The sequence below is a fragment of the Danio rerio genome, chromosome 4 (assembly GCF_052040795.2).
Source record: "Danio rerio strain M-AB ecotype USA chromosome 4, GRCz13ab, whole genome shotgun sequence".
NCBI classification, from domain to species: Eukaryota; Metazoa; Chordata; class Actinopteri; order Cypriniformes; family Danionidae; genus Danio; species Danio rerio.
This window is the reverse complement of record NC_141024.2, coordinates 24,048,432-24,071,282: the sequence shown is the minus strand read 5'-3', so window position 1 is coordinate 24,071,282 and position 22,851 is coordinate 24,048,432. Positions and strand designations below refer to the sequence as shown.

Genomic DNA, 22,851 nt, shown 5'->3' with positions numbered 1-22,851 from the left:
AATGAAAGTGAGTGATTATTAATAAACGTAGCCAACAGCCATAATCACAGAGAAACCGAGCATTGAGTTCTGAACACTGAGATCTGCTTTTAAAGTCGGACGACTCTCAGCAAGTCCTCTCAGTGCTCATCTCACAAGTGTCATGACTTTAATGAGATTACTTTCAAGCGTAATCTCAACGTTATTATACTTTGTAATATACCAGCAGGACATTTAGCGGCTATCAGTGTTGAGTGAAGCGTTTTGTCATTCACATCACTCTCCCGGCTGATGGGCGACTCTTTTTCATTTTCTCTCTCTGAACGGAAGAGATTTAAAGGTGAATTCATACGAAGTAGCCGAACCTAGACCCCTGTATCCTCTCAGTGACCGTGTTTGTGAGGCACTGACGAATTTAGCTACATTAACAGTCTGTGACAGCCCATCATCTAATGAATACTGATATGCGCTGTGTTCATTAGCTATTCATGAAATCCAATTTGCTGCAATAATCTGGCAGTGCTTAGCGCCCACAAAGCCCTTTGTCAAGCTCACGACCCATCGCCGGACTGGCCTTCACTTCCTTTAATTATTTCCACCAGAGTAAAGGTACTGTAGCTTCCTAAAAGCCTTCCTACGGAAAATGATTCATAATAGGAACATGAGTTGCCGTCATCAGCCTCTTCTCTTCTTCTGTATTCATACGGTAAACAAACCGTGAGTCATCTACAAATGTGAAAAGTCGTCCAGTTTCTGTTATATATTCTAGACACTCATCAGTCAGCTTGGTTATGCTCACATTTTAATGCTCATGATGGTTATAATAATCTGTATAAGCAAGAGTTTCACTAGTGCACATGCTTGCCTGATCTGGTCAGGTTGAAGTTTACAGAAGAGCAAGAGAGCCTGACAGAGCACTTTTGTTTCTGTCACCACATTCCCCTTTAATCCCTCGGGTCAAAATAACACACTGACTCTGTGCTGCTGCAGAAACACTGTAAACTTCCAAAGCTTTACAAACAATTCCAGACAAAAGTACCAAATAGACGTAAATATGAAATGCTGCACATATTTAGGATGTGGCAAATGAAAATGATTGGAAATGTCTTTGAACCCAATGGAATTCACTTCGATCCAAAACTAGCGGACTGCTTTCCTATCTACTACCAAAACAGACAGCTAGATCAGGAATAAAATGGAACCCCATAAATCATTGACTTTGCACTGGCAGCGATAAAGATACATCTCATATGAAGCACAAGAGGCTTGGCTCATAGTTGATTTCTGTTGTGTTTTACTTCAGTGCATTGCATGCATGCATAAGAAGGAACTTAAACAATATAAAGGCAGCACTGGATAGCAGGTGCATCACCAAAGATAGTAAGACCACTGATTTTAGCATCGGTTGCTAATTGCACTTCTTTAGGCCATAGAAATTAGGTTTTAGCACAGCACTTATCATCACTCCTGTAATTAGGTCACAGTATCATTGTGGTTATAGAGCATGGATGGAAAATTCAGTCCAGCAAAGCCATAACCTTGCAGAGATTCCCTCCAACCATAATAAAACACAGCCAGACAAGCAAGTCAAGGTCTAATAGGCCGACTTTTCATTCTAACATGAAGCAAATCTTTTTAGTTTTTTTAAAAGCAAGGAAAAAAATCCCAAATTTAATCTACACTCACTGGCTGCTTTATTAGGTACACCTGGCCAACTGCTCGTTAATGCAATTTTCTAATCGACCAATCACATGGCAGCAAGTCAATGCCTTTAGGCATGTAGATATGGTAAAGACCATGATCTGCTACAGTTCAAATCGAGCATCAGAATGGGGAAGAACATTGATTTAAGTGACTGTGAATGTGACATGGTTGTTGGTGCCAGACAGGCTAGTCTGATTATTTCAGAAACTGCTGCTCTCCTGGGATTTTCATGCACAACCATCTCTAGGGTTTACAGAGAATGGTCAGAAAAAGAGATATGCAGTGAGCGGCAGTTCTAGGGGTGCAAATGCCTTGTTGATGCCAGAGGTCAAAGGAGAATGGCAGGACTTCCAGCAGGATAACGCGCTATATCATAAAGTGCGAATCATCTCAGACTGGTTTCTTTAACATGACAATGTGTTCATTGTACTCAAATGGCCTCCACAGTCACCAGATTTTAATCCAATAGAGCACCTTTGGGATGTTTATGGAACGGGATGTTTGCATCAAGGATGTGCTGCCGACAAATCATCACGTCAATATAGACCAAAATCTCTGAGGAATATTTCTTGTAGGTTGTTAAATCTATGCCACAAAGGATTAAGGCAGCTCTAAAGGCAAAGGGTGTCCAACTTAGTACTAGGATGTAGTGATGGGAAGTTCGGATCATTTTACTGACTCTGATCTTTAAGTCTTGTTCATCAAGATGAACAAATCTTTTTTTGAGTCATTTCATTCATTTTGTTCAATTTGCCAAAATATTTTTAAAATGTTACGAATTGCTTCCAAACACATCTAAAACTAGCCCAAAAGGTGGATTGCACGACAAATAAGTCATAAATAGAATATACGAAGGAGAAAATAATAATTCAATGTTTACCTGCTCTTTTGTCTATGAAGGCATTTTTGTCTCTTTGCTCAGCTCACCTCTTCATGTCTTCAAATGTCAGGGGTTCTCTATATGCATATGATTGGCTCGTGATGAACGAGTGACTTAGACCCGATAGAGGACTCGAGAGATGAACGAATCAAATCTTTTTCCGGCTCTAATTGCGTATGATTGGCTCGTGATGAACGAGTGACTCAGACCCGATAGAGGACTCTCGAGGTGAGCGGATCAATTCTTTTTCCGGCTCTAAACGTGTATGATTGGCTTCTGTCAATGTGATGAAGACATGAAATGAACGATATCACCTGCACACGTGCGGATGAACGAATCACTCCCTGAGAGGACTCGTAGTTCCCGAGTCATATTGAAGATTCGTTCAAAATGAACGAATCATTCATGAACGACCCAGTACTACTAGGATGGTGTACCTAATAAAGAGTGTATGTGTGTTTCCATCAAGTTGTTAGAGTCGCTGAGTGTAGTAATGGTAACCTAATAACTAGGCCCACACGAAATCTGAGCGTGCAGAATTCTGCATATTTTCCGCAGATTTTTAGCCCATCATTAATTCTGTTTATTTACTTGAGTAAATGTGTGTAAAATCTATATTTATTCAGTTTTTTATTAATTACAGCAAAATTATTGACCAATATGAAAATGTTCATCTGATTTATGTAAAACACAGTTTGTTAAGTAATATTTTCTGTATTTTAGTAGAGATATTATGTGAGAGACTTGCTTTGTTTACCAAATGACGTGAATCTAATTGAACTTGCATTTTAAACATTGAATAAAAGTTAAAAAGATTTTTTTATTTTTTATTTCACATATTAAGGTTTTAGTTATGATACTCCCAAAATTATTCCGCAGAAATCCGCAGATTTTTACTAAAATTCTCCGTAGAAATAGCAAAAATAATCCGCAGATTCCGACTGGCCCTACTAATAACCAACAGTAAACAAGGCACACAAAATGGGGACATCTGATTAGTCATGTGGGTGTAATGTTCATTATAAGAGTTTATTCACATTGACCCGTTTTTGCACCAGCAGAGCGTTAAAAACTTTTTAGTGAATTAAGGGATTTTTAATCAAAGTCATACGGTACTTCAAAATGCACATTAACAGGGTGATGGAAATTCAACTCGGGTCTCTAGGAATGTACAGGCAGGAAAGTTTTTGCCCATATCCTTAGCAGAGATTAATTGAACCCACGTCAACCAACCCAGTGTCCTAAAAAAATAAGAAAAATTAAAAACAAAAGTCGACACAACACTTGAGAGCAAATAATAAATAAGCTAAAAACATATTTTCGGTAAATATAATTTATATACCATACACAGCACACACAATTTTTGAGTTCTGAGTGGAATACAAGTGTATAGTTAGTATTTTTCCACATTCCAGTTCCAGTGGATTCTGGGATTTTAATCAATATAGACTTTGAGTTCTTTGTTCTGACATTTGAAGTTCACCTTGATCATTCACTTTTAAATGTTTGATGTCTAAGGACAACATTTTTTATACGAAAATAAAATAAATGTTATTCATAGCATTTCCAGTGTTATGCATTCACCTACTGTCGTTTTTAAAAATGGATACAGCAGCTCAAGGTGAAACATGGAAGAAATTCTATAAAGTATTAAAACATTCCTCATACATACAGAGAGCTTTTGAAAACAATTCACTCAGAAAACTGCCAGTTGTCCACCGTGCCGAGCCATTTATAGTTGCATTTTTAAAGAATAAGGAGGAGCGGTGTATGCAACACATTTCCCTCAGGGACAAAACTCAGTCATATTACAAGCTTTCTACATTAATGAGCCGTGAGATCCAATTTTATGTTTTACTTCTTTAAAATAGGAGGAGCAGCTCCCTCTGAACAAATCAGACCTATAAATCTAATTTTGCTCTTTTACAAGAGTCGTTCTTGTGTAGAGAAATTAGACTGGAAATTGCTTTATGATAATCTTGTGTGTGCTGTTAAAAAGAACCGTAATGTTTAATTTCCTTTTTATTCCTTTAGAGTTTTTAATTATAACATAAACATGTATTTCATAATTAAAAGTCATTTCATTAAAAAATTAAAAGCCCTAGATGCTAGAGTCTAAGATCTAAATAAATACTCATTAAATACATCAAATCTGGATTATTTTATGAATATGTTTCCATTTGGTGGTGCCTAAATCCTAAAGATGACAGAAAACTAACTTGCATTCATTTAAATTAGCCTATTAAGCTATATAAATATTGATATGTGTGATGTGTTTGTGTCTTTTGCGCCACAGGCCATGCAGCGGGAGGGAAAGGACATCAACATCACACAGGTTATGGACCGCTGGACTCTACAGATGGGCTATCCGGTGGTCACCATCAGCAAGAACGACAGTCTGGACAACAGCATCACTATTTCCCAAGAGCACTTTGTCTACGACACAGACGCCAAGATTCAGAATCCTGAGCTGTTCAACAAAAGGTAGTCTGCCATATGTCAGTGGTGACAGGTTGTTACATGAAAATGAAAGCCCATCAGTCAACTGACCTCTTCACATTGATTCTGCAAAAGCTCATAGATCGCTGTAGAGAATTTATTGCACAGAGGTCTGTATGTTTGCCGAACGTTGCAATGCTAAATAATGCAAAAATCCCACACATCATCCAAGAATCCTTTGATAGTTTCCTGTGATCAGATTCAATACTGTAGTTCTGTAACTGAAGAGAAGATCAGTTTATGATTAAAAGATTAAAAATTAAGTTATTTAGGAAGAAATACAAATAATAGACCATCTGAAGATTATATGCACAGCTAGACAGCTAAAAACTAGTCTAGCGCCCACAGCATGAAGACCCAGAGGATTTCCTCGCTTATCCATGTGATGTGAATATTTCATTGTTAGCATGTCTTTAGATGTCTGCTTTTAACAAACGTGAAAGAAGAAAACTAGCCACAAACTAGCTTTAAGTCTGGCCAGTTAGCTAAAAACAGCATACTAGCGTGTGCTGATATTTTATTTAGAGTTTTTGTTTTCACCACTGTAAAGTGTAACCCTGTTTGTATGAATCATATTTCATGTCATGTTCACACACACAAGCTATTAAGCGACTATTAGCTGAGCATTTCATTTATTATTAGCGACCCATGCTAACCCATCACTGTCACATCCTGTTTGGCAGCGTCTGCGTTGTCGCAGAAAACTGTGTGTGTCACTGGCGGATAGATTAGTTTAATTCTGTTAGGGTGAGATGAATAATTCAATACTGCCTCTGATCCTCTTTAGAAATCGTCCTTTTGTTTAGGATCAGACACTGTTAGCGGTGCAAGAACTGACTTAAGAATTGAATCTTAATGCCGAACTGTCAGTCAGAGTGTGCAGAGTGAATGTTGAGCTGTTTTGTCATTTAGATGGTAAGAAAAGTTTCTCAAATTGAGAACAAAATCAGTCCAAAAAAACTGAAATTGAAAGACAATCTCAAAACCTCTTGAGCTTATAATATCTAAACTTTGTTTACAACTTTATTGTGCCTTTTTGATTAAATGTGGTTAAAACTCACATCTGTTAGAAATAGTTGAGAAGATAATTCTAGCGAGATTAAAGACTTCACAAAAGCATTTGATTTACTATCTGCAAATAATCAAAGACTTATTTTAGGCCCTGTTTAAACTAATAGATTTTAGATTTAAATCGCATAAGTTTAGCTACAGTTAAGCCTTCAATCAACACTACCCTGGAGTTGTCAAGCTACTCACTGCAAATCCTCACAATGCAAACACATTTTTAAAAAATGAGCTGCATTTTCACACAATGTAAACAACTATTAAAACAACTATTTTCTTACAACATAACGGAAAGGTTTCACAGAGACCCTAAAATGTGATGGACCTGGCTAGTTATGTTATGGTTATTTAGGCCTAATAAGTACTAAAGACAGAGGAATTGGGATAATAAACTGAACAAACTCACCTCTGAAAGATCACCTAAAACTACACTGAGCAATAGGCAGAGCACAGCGGTGTCCGTCATGTTTTTAGGTCCCTTTGAAACATGTTTGTTGTGTTCCGTTCTTTTTGTTTTGTTAGCAATGCAGCTTGTTTTATTAATGTTTGTGGTCTGTGAAAATGCAGAATTTTCAATGTATATGCATTGTGAGTATTTGCAAACTGATGAAGATCTTTTTTATTATGTGCTGGTGTTTTTTGTAATTGGATGTGTTTTCTTTAATTGCAGCACGTTAAGCTCTCTCGGCCACAGTATATTCGACTATCTGATTGGGGCTTTTTCCTCAATATTAAGTAGCCTACACAAAGAACAGTCTTGCATCCTTTACTTGTAAGTTCACACTACGCAAGTTTGATATGGAAAACAAACACGCAAGGACACATCGGGTAAATCTTTAAAGGGAACAGTGTATTTTTTAACATCATTCACATAACTCTGGCTACGCTGTTTTATTAACAAATAAGGGACTGCCTATTTTCATTTTGATATTAGCAACTTAACCGTCATGTAGCTACATATTTATGTAACCGTCATCTTCATAGTATGCATATTTATAACAAAACAGAGCCTATAACACTACTTCCTCCTTTCATTTCCAATGAAAAATATTGAATATTGCTGAATATCAGTTTTAATAATCAACAATGGCCATTATAAAATTATAACATACACTAAGTTTATACATTATTTGAAACTAATGAAAGCAATCAGTCAAATGTGCAGAATCAGTGAGCGTGGTTACATTAATTAATGGGTTAGCCAAAAAATGTTACCTAAGATTAAGTAATAGATTCAAAAGATCAAAGTCGGGGAATATGTCGTTAGATAAAACAAATATCATGTTTAACAAATATAGTGAGATTAGATCTAGCAGTTAAGCCATCTGACATGCGCAGATTTGTCCCACGTGCGCAGCTCTCACCTAGGATTCTGTGCTCAAAGCACCCGCTGACTGCCTGGAGCTCAGATGCACTCTTACGCTGCAGCACATGCCAGAGTGTGTGTGTTTTCAGCGATATAGTGTGGATGGAGAGCTGTTCAGAAATGCGAGGTGAAATGGCAGTGCGGACGTGGATCATTTTCCTTCTAAAACGCAGTTTTAAAATTAAAACGTGTTAGTGTAAACGGGCCCTGAGTGCGGCTAGGCTAACCCTTCACATGAAGTCCTCTGTTGTGCTAAATATGAAACATACAGGTAGAAACCTGTTAGTCGACCTCTTTCCTGAGTTCATTTGTTGAGCGCAGACAAAGGCACCTTCCTGCGAGCGTCTCCTCCTACGTGAACGTGTTTTCTGAGAGCTGCGGTTCTTCTGCAGAGGCGTTCAGAGGCACAGCGGCTGCAAGAATCAATAGCCAAGCTGTGTTGTGAGTAGGGGGCGTCTCTTTCCTGTTTTGCCCCTCAGGCGGGTTTTCATCTGAGTACCAGACAACCTGCCAGAATGCAGGGGGATTTGGCACCTTTGTAAATGCAGTGTAACACCTCACTTGAGGCTTTAAGCCAGCCTAGCAAAATGTGCTGACAGAAACATTGGCAGCAACTAAAGGAAAACAGAGAAGGTCAGTTTGAATGTATTTCACACTCTTTCTGTATGTTTCATGTCCACCGCTGTCTTATTAAAGTTCATAAAGGGTCTGCTTCTGGAGAGGTCCAAACTCCACACAGAAAAGTGCAGAAAATTATATTTATTAAACACTTGTCAACATTGTTCCTGCATTTAGATATTCTGTTGAAGTTGCTCTGTAATCCAGCAAGCAAAGAGCCTCACACTTGATGTGCTAATTGACTTCCTCTTTCAGACACACATTAAAGCAGTCTTTTTCTGGGTTAAAAAGGTTAAACACAACTCGGGCTGCAATAATTCCTTCTTTGCTCTGTTATTTACTACCACATTGAATTAAATCTGACTCATCCTTTGGTCTTTATATTAATGTACTACCACAGAAGCCTATTCTTTACTGAAATAATATTGGATGGATTTGTCATTGGATGGTAAGTGGATTTTGAAATGTTATCATATGTATTTAATGTTGTATATAAAGTGGGGAAATGAATATTGAACACATTGTTTGTTTGTTTGTTTTATGTTTTTTTTTTTTTTTTTTGAGAATAGTATTTCTAAAGGAGTTGTTGACATGGAATTGAAACATATTTTGGTGAAAACCCAAACAATACAAACATAACAATAAAACAAAACAAAAAAATCTGAAAAAAATATATATATATATTTGAATGACACAAGGAGAAAGAAATGAACTACAGTACTGAAATGTATTTAATGCTTTTTTAAAAGTCTTTTACTTTTTCAGTGATTAGTGCACCAACACTGCACTGAGGTGGTTCGTGGCGACCCGAGTTCAATTCCTTTTCTGCTCCTTTCCCGATCGTAAATCTCCACTGTTCTATCAATAAAAGTGAAAACCCCTAAAAGATAATTATAAAAAATAATTCAAGCTTAAACAAGCTTAAAGATGCCTGTCATGTGGAGAATTAAGACACATGAATTGCTCAGGTGTGATTTCTTTCACAGACTTCAACCAAGTGTAAAAATTTGGATGGTTCTGTGGGTCGCATCTGTCAAATCTGATCTTTATTTTGTATTTTCTTTTGGATTCAAGTCAGGCATTTGGCAGGGCCATTCTACAGCTTAATTGTCTCTCTCTGAAACCATTTGAGAGTTTCAGTGTCTCTGTTTTTGGATCAGTGTCTTGCTGAAATGTCCTCCCTGGTTTCATCTTCACCATGTCTTGGACTGAAGCAGCTAATATTCATTTTCAATAAGCAAGGCCAAAGGGTTGCTGAAGAACTACTGAGAGTTTTCAGCTGTCTGGACTTTTACAGCGGTTCTACACGTCCCTTTCTTCATGTGTTCAATAATTTTCCCTGTGTTGTTTCAATTAATTAAAAATAACTTAATTTGTATACTCATTTTGTTCACTTTGCATATATGGATTTCTTTGGTTGTTATCAACATCTGGTTGAAATTTAAAGCCAATAGCACATTTAAAAATATGTTTTCTGAGAAAAATGGTGACGTTTTCAATACTTAATTCCCATCTGGGTCATGTAACCAGTGTAACACCTATAAACCAACACCAAGTTGCTCAAACAAGAAGGAAAAAAACTTCAGTGTCTAGCATTTAGAGTGATGCTTTACCCACACAGCATTCACCAGCTGGCTTCTATTTCAGTCACTCCCTAAACCGTACTCCCATCCGGGTCACGGCACCAATTTAACCCTTCTGGTCTGACGCCCACTCACCCGTTACAAGTGGGGCTCAAGCAGTGATTTCAACGTGAGATGCAAGCAGTCTATCTATAAGAAGACTAAAGACTGCAGCCTCTAGCGTTTGTTGCTAGAGCATCAGGGGAGTGAGGTTTTACCCGCACAGCACTCATCAGCTAGCCTCCATTACACACAGCAACACCAGCTTGTAGGCATAATACTCCTTAGCTTATTAAACTTAGAAAAGTTCAAGTAAATGGTTTTCTCTCATTATACAAGCAAGTTGCATTTATCATTATAAAGTGGCCATGAGTGTAATGATCAGAAATCAAAGGACTGCTTCATCTAAAATCAAAGGACTGTTCAATGCCCAAGATAATTTGCAGATCTCACAAATATTTTCACCAGCACAAAAAATCTGAATCTGTTTCTTCATTAACACCTTTACACTCGGTTCATACCTGGCTTCTGGTGGAATTTACACTGTACAGAATTTGTGCTGAGGTGAGATTATAGAGAATATAAACATCTTATTAGCACTTGAAGACGCAAGTGGATTCTGCCATCGTAGACTATAATAAGGATGAGAAGATACTCTTGTGAATTATTTTATATTGCCCTGCTGAATTTAAGCCTTATAGAGTTGTATAGTCTATAATCTTGCAGGTAAGTGTAGGTGTACCTCAGGCTGGAGTATAACATTCACATTCAGGGTCACAAGTTGACGATCAGACACACTATAAAAAAATTCCATCAAGAAACTGATAATAAAACTATCAAGGACCACTTATATGCTGGCGATCATGCACCTGGTTTAGATACCTCAGTGATCCTTGAAGGGAAATACAGTATTACTATAATAGTACAGAGTGAACAAATCTCAGTTACACTATAGTCAACAGTACAGTATATACATCTATATACAGTGGACATGGAAATTAGAGAACAACCTACACGGTTACTGCTTAGTTTATATAGTAATACTATTCTGAAGCATAGTATTGAAAGCTTATATGAGATATTTAAAAAACACACAAATCCAACTTAGAGGACACTTTTTAATACCTCCCAGTATCTGGCATCAGGGGGTTATTTTCTTAATTAACCGACAAGCCCCATTTTTTTCCAGTTTTCTCTGACTTTGGAAGTTGTGATCTGCTCTAAATGGACTGAAACCCTTAGACAGCAGGCTGTGCAGATGAAGGCCAAGGGGATTATCCTTTTAGCCATATAAATGTTGCTCTTTCCACAGCTGATTCCTATAATATTATATCTTCACAATAGCTGGGTTTCCATTTGAAGTGTGAACCTACAGTGTTTACAGCAGGGGCCTCAAACGGAAATTGGCGGGGGGGGGGGGGGGGGGGGTGGGGGCACAACATTCAAGCACAACAAAAAAGTGACCACCTAATGTAACTGATGCACTTAGACATTCTTGCCCTGAGTATCAAAGCTACTTCTTTTTGTCTCTTGTTGTACATATAGAAGGGGTAGTTTAAATTGCTACGAAAATACTACAATTTCATAATTATGTCCCAATTAATTGTTGCTTAACCAAAAGTTTAAAAGACAGCAGTGTTTGGGTAACTTTGTTGACTTTACTGGCAATTGTTCTTCTGAATATCATTCTTTTTGTAAAAAAGTATGTATATATTCATGTTACTTTGACGTGTTCAATTTAAACAGCAGTAACATTTTACTAATCTACATTTTTTTCAAATCTTAATATACATATTAGGAACATCTATTAAGAATATATTTACTGAGACCATTTGAATCAAATATCAGCAAAATAATTATATTTACACCACCAACATAACGTGTAAGCCATGAAGAAGTGTTTGTACAACAAAATACAGGTGGTAAAAAAATTATTATAATCAAATGATCCTTGAATATTTTTGAAAATATAGCTTTTGTAAAAATAGAGTACTTGCGTACATATAATTCAACATTTAAATCTACCCCAGAAAAAAAATCTGCATGTGCGTTACTTTCGACCGCACGCTGAGAGACACCAAATGTAACCCAAACATAGAGAACAGTATTTTAAATCTCCACTAGGTGGGGGATCAAAACCACAAGTGGCTATATGCGACGCAACAACAATAATATTCATTCAAAACTATATGTCAGTTGCGGAAGGATGGGGGGGGGGTACAAATGGTCTGCAGGCTGGCAGTTTGAGACCCCTGGTTTACAGGGTTTGAAGCGGTTACGATTATCATGTCATCGATTAAGTTCAACTAAATATCACAATGCATTGACAATGTTTTCCATACACACTTTTTAATGTTACTTCACAAGAATGGAATTTTGTCTCAAGCATCGTTACGGGCACAGAAAACAATTGGAGCATTTATGGCCTGTTTCCACTGAGTGGTATGGTACAATATTGTTTGACACCCTTTTATGGCTGTTTCCACTTTCAAAAGGTACCAAAAAGAGAACTGTACCATACCACTTTTTGGATACCCTTTCAAAAGGTACCTACCACAACAAAACCGTACCAAAAGGTGGAACAAGTTGCGCAATTTGCTCTATTGGTTTACAGAGATACGTCACTAGCTCGTGCACAAGCCAGAAAAATCATAACAAAGAAAGCGCCATTTTTAAATACACAGCCGAGACATTACATCGTAATAATATATAAACATAATAACAAGCCATAGTCAACCTGAGCCTAAACAAACCTTGTCGTCATCTTAATGAACAGCCACAAAACTAAGAAGAAGAGCAGAACCTACCATGTACTCTGTTGTCAATTACAAGGCCATCTAAGGGGTGAGCGGTTTCACTTTCTCAAGAATGCTCTCATGCGCTTCTATATTTAAAATAATTAACTTCTTGAGCTGATGATAATAACTTGCACATGATTAATGAAATGCTTCTGACATCTGATCCTTTCAGAAATGGACAAACGAGAGTGAATCGTGAAACAAACAAAGGAGAAGCCCGAAAAAAAACAAAGGAGCAAATTATTCTTTCAGCCACCTAAAACATGAACAAGCAGCCATGTTAAACTTGAAGAAATTACTTTCAAACAGAGGTTACATGTGCTGGTGAATATTAAAGATACAGATAAGAGGTTACTTTGGGCTATATGTTGCGTGTTGGTTTTGAAGCCAAATAAGGATTTATGCTGTGTGTAGTTTTTCTAAAATTGGTAACACTGCGGAGACTGTAAGGTTCTGTATGTGTATGTTCATATATATGTTGCATTTATTTATTTATTTATTTATTTATTTATTTATTTATTTATTTATTTATTTATTCATTCATTTATTTATTTATTTTTTTATTTTTTTATTTTATATAATTGCCCTATTACTGATCTGCAGTTATAATCAAATCATGTTCACAAAAAGATTAATGAACATTTATATACAAGTATTTATGATTCCCACTTGCTTTTTAAATAATGTCGAGTGAGCTTTTAAAACACTTATGATTGGCCATTGTGTTCACATGCTCAACAGAAATGGCTGTGATTTTCTCTAATCTAATCACAATACTAATCAGCTGTCTCCATTGTGCTTACCTTGTTTAATGCTGGTTCCTAGATTACCGATATTACAGTCACTCTAGCAAATGCACCTACTTTGCATGAGATATTTTCAATTTTTCAAATGCAGATGAGTACAGGACAATGCTAGGACTCTCATCTGAAATTACTCATCAGTTCAGTTCTGAATAGCCTAATCTTAATCTTAACAGCCTAAATTTAAGAGAATTTGGGCTAAAATCCCAACAGTGACCAAACCTTAGTCAGTAGAAAGAATCAAAAGAATAACCTATGCTGAGGAGCACGTTGTGTGGACAGAGAAATAGTCAAAAGTTTACTTCAGTAATAAAAGCATGTTTAATTAGTCAGTAAAATGTTGAGGAGAATCTATCATGGTTTGAAGAATGAAAATCTGTAGAAAATCCTTGGCCAAAAGTTATGGCTATGAAAACCACTATAATCAATGAACTGTGAAAGAGACTGAAGAAGAGCTGACCAAGAGACTAGCATTGATGTTCTGTGTTTGGATGTGCTGAAGCCATTCAAAGCAAGAACTTCTACATTTCCTACTCATACTTGACTGCTGTAGCCTTCAGAAACTTTAGTTGTAAGCCTCTAGTACTCCCTCGTTTTTCCAGAAGTCTCTGTTTTCACAGATGGTTAGCTTCAACTTGCTCTCTATGGGTAAATACTGTAGTTTTCCTCAATATCAAACATATCCCATAGCCATGCAGCAGAACATGCTCATCTTCTTTTGTCCAGTTTCTCATGTCTCAAAGGTTTCACGATGATTGACTGAAACTCTAACACGAGTCTACACAACACAAATGAACACAACCGCTCAAGCTCCGCACTGCGTCCAACATCCAGGGAAGGTTTCGAAGGAAGACACTTGTATCTTTTCCTCTCTTCAGTGCAGCCGGTATTGGATTAAAGTGTTGGAGGATCTGCAGAATCACACATGTTGAGCCACAAAAGCCCCCAGTGACTCATTATAGACTGCAAAAGCCAGCGCTCCCTAAAGAGAGTCTGAGATATTATCACAGCCGCACAGAGAGACTGAGAGCTCACAACCCATGAGCAAAGAGAGAGACGCAGAAAAACAGTGGATGCTGCTTAATCACAGTGAATTTTAAATGTAGACAGACCACAGCTGTTACTCTTTTACAGTGCTCATATGCAGTTCAAGGCTCAGGCACTGCACCAACTCAGTCATTATTGCAAATTGCCTGAATTTTTAATATTAGGAAAAAATGCTTGCAATCAACCACCAAGAACACCCTAGCAACTCATTGGAACACCTTAGCAACCATACAGTACTCGAACATTGTTGCAGCAAAGAATATACAGCAGGGGTATAAAGGATCCATACAGATAACTACCCACAGTTCACAACGCATATGACCCACGGATTAATAACTTTAACTTAATCCAACATTTATAACAATTGCAGAGAGATCGCCTCCCGCGTCATTCAAATCACGTGTATGAAAGTATTTTGGCTTCCTAGTAAAATATAATGATGAAGAAAATGGTTGTTGTGGGACCAAAGTGCCTTCTTAGGTTATTAATTAAATGTGTTTTCTGTGACTGCTTGTTTTCTGTGAATGCAGTAATGCATTCAGTGTGAAGCTCCTCCCTTTTTCGCTGATCCGAAAAATTGTCTGATCCGTGACTCAAGAAATTTGTGATCTGTTGCACCAGGGGTTCTTAACCTTTTTCCAATTTTTGAAGGCCCACTAGTCTCTCTTAAATAATTTTCTTTTAAATGTTTGTTTAAAATGCTCATATAAACATGTTTTTAATAACAGATATATACAGGGCTTGACATTAACTCAGCATCACCAGCCACAGTGGCTAGTAGTTTTCCAACGTTACTAGCCACTCTGCATTTTCACTAGCCACAATTTTGATGTTGGGAAAATATTTGTATATGCATAAATATGACTTTGACAAGCTAATATTACTTGATTTAGATTTTGTGTTTTGTCCACATGCCTTCTTATTTATTTCACGTTTTGTGTGTCGCGTATGAGCAAATGGGTCATGGCTGTTATACTGGAATTAGTTCTTATTTCACATGACTTTTCAGAACTCAAAATTAAGGATTTACTAAAATTATCTCTGACCACACAAAACAATAATTATTTCTTACCCACAAATTTTAAATGTGTCAAAACAAGCTAAATATAGCAGTATATTATACTTTTTCTTAAAAAAAAAAAAAAAAAAAAAAACTAAGAAAAACTTTTACAATTGACTTTTAAAAATAATTATTGTCATGTATCAAATATATGCACAGTAATCTGTCCTGGCTAAAGATCTCTCAGATCACCAGTTAACTACACATAAATGGAGAGTTAATCTTATATCAAAGCAATGTTGTTGTAAAAAAAAATTATAATTAAACCATATAAACAAAAATAATCGTTCCAGGCATGGTTGCTTCAAGCAAGGAAACAGGAGTGCGCACGCGATTTAAACAGTCGCGCGCATCACATCAGCTCTCATTTGGTATTCATCTGCTTTCTTCTGCTCGCGGGAACGCGTTTTTTTTTTTGATAGTTGTGTTGTTTCACGATTCTAAGATCCCATTTGCACGCATGTTGGGTCATTCTTATACTCGAACCCTGCTTTTAAGAAAACCACAATTTAAAAATTATTTTCAACCAGCCAAAGTGGCTATAGTGGGAGTGACTATCTAACCCACCAAAGCTGAAATCTACCCGCATTTGGCAGGTTAGCAGGTGTTAATGTTAAGCCCTGATTATATATAATGTTACATAAAAAACACACACTCACACACAGATTTAAAGAGAACCACAGGTCAGCAGGGACATTGCAAAAGACCAGCAGCTGCTTTAAAATAGACTGACTGAACATGTACTATTAAATATGTACTATTCATAAATATACAGACAAATGTAAAATACAGTAAAACACTCTAAATCTGTTGAAACACGTCAATTCGATGGCAGTTGAGTTTGCAGCTGGATATTATTGGGAGATGTGACAGGAACTGTGAACAGCTCCGCCAGAGCGCATCTGAAGCTCATTTGAAAGTTTATCTTACATTCTATGTCAGAAAAACAATTGCCTTGCTAGATCCTCCTGCATGGGCGTGCGTCCGTTATAAAACAATAATAAGACATTCATTTGGACAACTATTCTGCTATATTAAATAGTTCACACAAAAATACACAAAAAGAGACTTTCACTTTCACTTCACGCATAGTTTGTGAATGAACAGACTTGCGTGTAGTTGCAGACACGATGAGGCTGTTTTAGCACAGAGATTGAAGTAATTAATGTAAGAACAGGTGAAAGTGAATTTCATTGATCATTTTAATATAGCATATTAATAATGAAATCCAAAAATTATAGTATAATATTGAGAGTTATTTTTTCAGGATTGCTGAGGCCTACTAGTGGTTGAGAATCGCTGTGTTTCACCATTACTATATAGAGAAACATTACATATATATTTTTTTCTTTACTGTTGTATAATCACTGGTATAAAAAGGATAGTTCTGATCTTTCATTCTGATTGGTTGTGCCATGTTTGAAAATCATAAAGACAGACACATAAGTAACGAGCCAAAAATATGTTTTATTGGCTTTGTTTAATTTTGTAAGATCATCTGTCGTCCCTAACAAAACACTTTAGCTGTTATAAAATCAGTGTAAACCAGGTTTTTTGGAGATTATTGCTTTATAATACATTCATCCTTGTTGTGTCGTTTTACTTATAATTTATATAAACTTTTTCTATTTAGAGCACGCGAACAATATCTACAAGTGGAGATAACAAACGTTGCATCTTTCCATAAACATAATATGATGCCCACATGTCTCATCTGACACGCATTTATCCATCTGCTACAGAGAACGAAACCTTCATTTGTGTTTTATCTAAAGCTCTGGGCCAGAACACGAAGCCCCTGAGGGATGTAAATAACGCTGCTGATAACAGACGCTTCCATAAATGAACATAAACACGAGCCACCAAATTACCAGCCTGTGGAGAACTTGAATTTTCTTCTGCTTTCTTATTTTGCTCAATCCTACTGATGAACGCGGTTTTATGTAAATGTATTTCATCTGAACACACACAGATGCTTCTATTATCACTGGAATTCAGAAGTGTTGTTATCAGCGCTCGTCTCCTTCACAATCTCTCTCTATAGTCCCCTTACAAACATATGCGGTTAAATACTATTTCCCAGCAGGGCTTCATATTGCTTCATTTTATGCGTAATGTGTCTTTAACTGAGCTATAGATTTCTCTGTGATGTAAACTTTCGGTTCCTGTATCTCCTGTGTTTGCTGTTTACAGCTTAAATTAAAAGTTCATTCTTTTATTACAGCTTTCATTATTTGAAAGGGGTTTATTCAGACATAATTAACAGACATTATATGATGAATATAATCTTAATGAGAGATTTGAGGTGAGTCACCAGCAGCTTGTAAAGGATTTTGTCCATTCCTGTGATTTTTCCAACACAAATCCCTAATGATCCACACATCCGAGAGTGACGCCAGGATATAATCCAGGCTGCTCTTCTCATATCAGATGACTAAATCTTGACATTTTGTGAAGGAAATGTGGTGCGAGACTTTGTAAAGTTCACTGCCACAATGCTAGGCTTTTGCAACGACTAGATGTTGTCAAAAGCAAGGTGTTTTGTTGCCTCAAGATAAAAGTGATGTTTTGTTCTACAGTAGCTAATGAATAGAGCTTTCATAAGCAATCATCACTATGCTAAGCACAATAAGCTGTTAGCTTGCTAACCCAAGGCAAACAGAAAAGGATTTGGTTTGTACTCATTTTAACTTTAGAAATATAACGAGATATGCAATTTAAAAGCCACTTATTACCATATTTTCATGATTATGAATAGAAAAACACCATCAAGTGATGGTTGGCGCTATCATTTCTTATGAGGCACTGAAAAATCCCTGCTGATCATTTTTATTTTATTGTTTTAATGTTTATAATGGGCTTTAATGGAAATTATAATGTTTCTTTCATGTCTCTACTGGCAATATGTGCCTTCTATTGCATGTTAAATCCAACCTAATGGAACATTTCCCAAAATCGACTCTTTTTACTGGTTAAAATGTGATTGTTTATAATGTTTTTTATAGTGGAAACCATCAGAATATCTCAGCTAATGGAAGGTTTTTTTAGTGGAAAATGCTAATTGAACTACTTTGCATAGAGGTTTAGGATCACATTAGCTCTCCCATTGTTACAGTATTACATTATTGCTGCGGTCTGAGGTGATTTATTCTGGCAGAAAGCAGGCCTTGTCCACCTGTGTGTCTGCCATTTTGACAGGCTGAAAGCGGGCCGGCCGTCCAGCGTGACAGCTGTCAGATAGGCTTTTACTGGATGTGCACTCATACCTGGAGATGTTCATACACACACACACAAACACATGAAAGCACAAATACACAGATGATTCCACGTCAGAATGAGGCGGCGACACAAAACATGACAGCGATCAGGTGACTAGTGAAAGTGTGTGTGTGACAGAGAGAGAGAGAGAGAGAGAGAGAGAGAGAGAGAGAGAGAGAGAGAGAGAGAGAGAGAGAGAGAGAGAGAGAGAAAGAAAGCAGTGCAGTCTGGGAAAGAATAAGATATGATGTTTTTGAGCTCTGACACTGCTGGGATTTCTTTGAGCTTCACAATCATCTGATGTTTCAGATTTTGTCACTTTGCCCGTCGGTGTCAAGACTGAGGATATCGGATGAATAAATCCCACAATCCCATTAAGTGGTGGGAGTCCATATGTGTCAGATTATGTGCTTCATACAGTATGTGACATTTAAACCCCTGAGATCAGACAGAAGTGTTTCATCTGGTATTTCTATCTTTGTTTTATTTCAGCTTCCAGTGGCAAATACCACTAACGCTCGCAGTGGGAAACGCCAGTCACATATCAACGGAGACCATCATTTGGGTCACAAATAAATCAGGTATGTATTATGATGTGTTTGATGAACACAGTCAAGATATGACTTTTAATAGGACTCTGAATATGCCATGGGCTGTAAACACTAGATGAAAAGTAATAGCATTTATCGAACACTAAAGAAAATACTCAGAGTCATTAAAATACTGGGAGTTTGTGGCGAGAATGCTATTAACTAATGAACAAACTAATTGAATTAACTAAAAGAATGAATGAATTAATTAATTAACTAATTCATTTATTTCAAAAAGTTCAGGAAATTCATATAATATACATATAAATTCATATAAGAGTTACAAAAATGCCCTGCACAGTTAAACTAATTGCTTAATACTAAATACTTAACAGAGACAATTTTGTAAATATTTGGGGCGTTACATGGACTGGAATGTTTTGTCTGTGTAACCAGGACTCATTCTTCTCTCCCCCACCACACCACACGACAACCTCAAAATTGAATGCAAATCTGAGTATGCCTCACACAGGTGAGTGGGCTTGACAAACCACTTTCAGAAACCTTTCATTTCCCTCACCAGTTTGGTTTGCTCATTTGCACCAGACATGTTCTTACGATAACTCCACATCTAAATAATAAATAAATAAATAAATAAATAAATAAATAAATAAATAAATAAATAAATAGGTGTGCTGCAAACATTGAAGTGGGCTTGGAAAACCACCTGTAGAAACGCTCTTCTCTCTCTAACCCCCCATTTATATTATTATTTGCACAATTTCATTCATTTGGTCTCTATTCCAGAGGTCAACACAGAGGAATGAACTTTCAACTATTCTGGCATATGTTTTAGGCAGCAGATGCCTTTCTAGCCACAACTCAGTACTGGGATACACCAATACACTCACACGTTCATTAACACGCACTCATACACTACAGCCAATTTTGTTAATTCACCTATAATGCATGTCTTTGAACTGTGGGAGAAACCAGAGCACCCATGCGAACACTGGGAGAACAAGCAAACTCTACAGAATTTCCATATGGCCCAGCTGAGACTGAAACTAGTGGCCTTCTTATTGTGAGACAGTGCTAACCACTGAGCCTTTCCAGCCACAACCCAGTATGGGAAACACCAATACACTCACACATTCATTAACACGCACTCATACACTACAGGAAATTTTGTTAATTCACCTATAATGCATGTCTTTGAACTGTGGGGGAAACCAGAGAGAGCACCTATGCCAACACTGGGAGAACAAGCAAACTCCACAGAAATTCCATATGGCCCAGCTGAGGCTGAAACTAGTGGCCTTCTTATTGTGAGACAGTGCTAACCACTGAGCCACTGTGTTGCCCACACAATTTCATTTATTGTGTAAATATGTTTAACACACACAATTTGTAAAGTACTTATTTCATGTTAAAACTGTTGACAATTTACACTGTTTAAGCAGGGGTCTCTCACAACATGATGATTTTTGATTATTTGATACAGAAATTTAAGACTTAATGACCATGATGCACAATAGTATGTTTTATAAATTGATTGACTGACGGATTGACTGCATGTTAGTTACTTTTCATGAGTAAAACAAATACAAATACATTCAAAAATAGTAATAAAAACTGCCAAACTACTTCACAAGTATTCCTTGGCAAGATAATCATTAGTTTAATAAGGCTTTTCATTCATTATAATCTTAGGTCAGATGCATCCCCCTGACTTTTTTTTGACTTTCCAAGAACAACGTCGAAAGAGAAATTAATTTTAATTAATAAGGAAAAAATGCTTATGGCAGAAGTGTATTTAAGTATAAAGAAAATTTTGAGAGTCCTTGACCTATAAAGTCCATGACTGCTGCCATGACAGCAAATTACATCATAATTACAAAGTACAACTTTAATTGGATTTCCTCATTAAATTTGAATAATTTACTGCCAAAAATGAATTTCTGTAAAATGTCATTTTATGAAAACATTTCGGTGCTTTTTGCCAGTGACTCACACACTCTTGCATGAGCTCTACATCGACCATCATTATATGTGATTTATTTCCTCTCCTTTGGGAGAATGAGGTGGATTTTGTCCGGATGGAGCCACAGCGAGTCAAATTCCAAGAGCAGGAATTGAATTTGTTCTGCAAGCGGCTCAGAGCTGAGTGTCCACTGATTATGAGAGCATTTAACAGCCTCCATTTTCTGCTCACCTTTACTGAAAAAGAGGCTCATCAGGGCTACAATGCAGACGACACAGAGTGAAGCAGAGACAATGACTCTTGGAGGAAACAGAGTCTGAAACGCAGAGACCCCATTTATATGCATTAACTCACTGCCTGACTCTTGCAATCTGCCCGGATGCGCTCGGGATCACGATACACTCCAAAAATCCATCCAGTGCACGAGCTGGAAAGCACTTAACCAATGCATTTATTTTCCATGAAAAACAACAAGGTCTGGCTGGAATATTGCAAACATGTTAGATTACAGATGTTGTACATTACTCAGATGCTAAACACATCATCTCTTCGTGTATATTTATGAAAAGAACGGCTGTTATAAGTTCACTCGAGTAATGATAACTAGTGATGACTATTTTTTACACTTTGAAAGTGTAGTCAGGTAAACTCTGTCAGTCCATGTGACAAAGTGAGCATTAGTTACTTATATTTAGGCACACAAGAAATGTATTCCAACAGAAATTTGCAAAAAAGGTCAGCAAATTATTGAATCAATCAATTACTATTTATTTTCTTATGTGTGTTATTTATTTTCTTATACGTTTCTGTATATGTTTTATATTAATTTCACTAATATTATGAATTAATATGCAAATGCAAAAAATACAATTTGTAAAGTAATATTTACCGTTTTTGTAGATGTATTATATATAGGAGACTGCTGTTTTTGATTTGTTTTTATTTTTATTAAACGACCGATTCTATTTGGATTTGCATAATAATGCTTAAATACAATTTTATAATTAATTTTTTATTTTTATATTTATTATTAGCTCCTATACTCTCTACATCCTTCCGCATAATCTACAGATAATTCTCAAAAATAAGAAAAAATATGTGTAGAAGTAGCAAAAAGTCAGATTCTGTCTGGCCCTATATACATTTGATCAGAATTATAGATAAAATGTATAATAATGAACAAAATGATGCCACCCTAAGGCCCTGATAACAAAGAATATATTTTTTATGAGAGGAACCTTTTTAAAATGGTTTTCTATTGACAGTGAGTGTTACACTGTTTGTTCATCCAGGCACCTCACGTTTTAATCACATGCTGCTCTTCGCATTTTTGATGGAGTGTTCTGTGCGCCTGCAGCTGAAAAGTCAACTCTTTGCGGAAAAAGTGCCCAATGTCACATGCTCCAGCACAATTACTGATGATACAATGACTGCTTAGCAACAAAAAAAGTGCCTTGCTTTTTCAGAGCTGAAAGTGCAATGGTGTGATTGGCCTGTTAGACAAGCAAATCTGTCTCTGCACTCTAAAAAATGCTGAGTTGTTGTAACCCAATGTTGGGTCAAACATACCCGACCATTGGTTTAAAAGTATAATTAAAATTTTGTTGAAAGTAATTAACCCAACTTTAGTGTGATTAA

At 36.7% G+C, this 22,851-nt stretch overlaps 2 protein-coding genes across 10 annotated transcripts in view; one reads left to right on the top strand and one right to left on the bottom strand.

Annotated features, from left to right (window-relative positions):
• LOC147844726 (uncharacterized) overlaps positions 1-22,851 on the bottom strand; it is a 200,097-nt gene that overhangs the window by 125,977 nt on the left and 51,269 nt on the right. The gene's annotated exons all lie outside the window — the stretch shown is intronic.
• The window catches only part of trhde.2 (thyrotropin releasing hormone degrading enzyme, tandem duplicate 2), a 210,967-nt gene that overhangs the window by 143,212 nt on the left and 44,904 nt on the right, over positions 1-22,851 (top strand). Inside the window, exons 9-10 of the mRNA XM_087248249.1 lie at positions 4,860-5,047; positions 19,192-19,280. Coding sequence (XP_087104375.1) covers positions 4,860-5,047; positions 19,192-19,280 — 277 coding nt within the window. The remainder of the gene's footprint in view (positions 1-4,859; positions 5,048-19,191; positions 19,281-22,851) is intronic.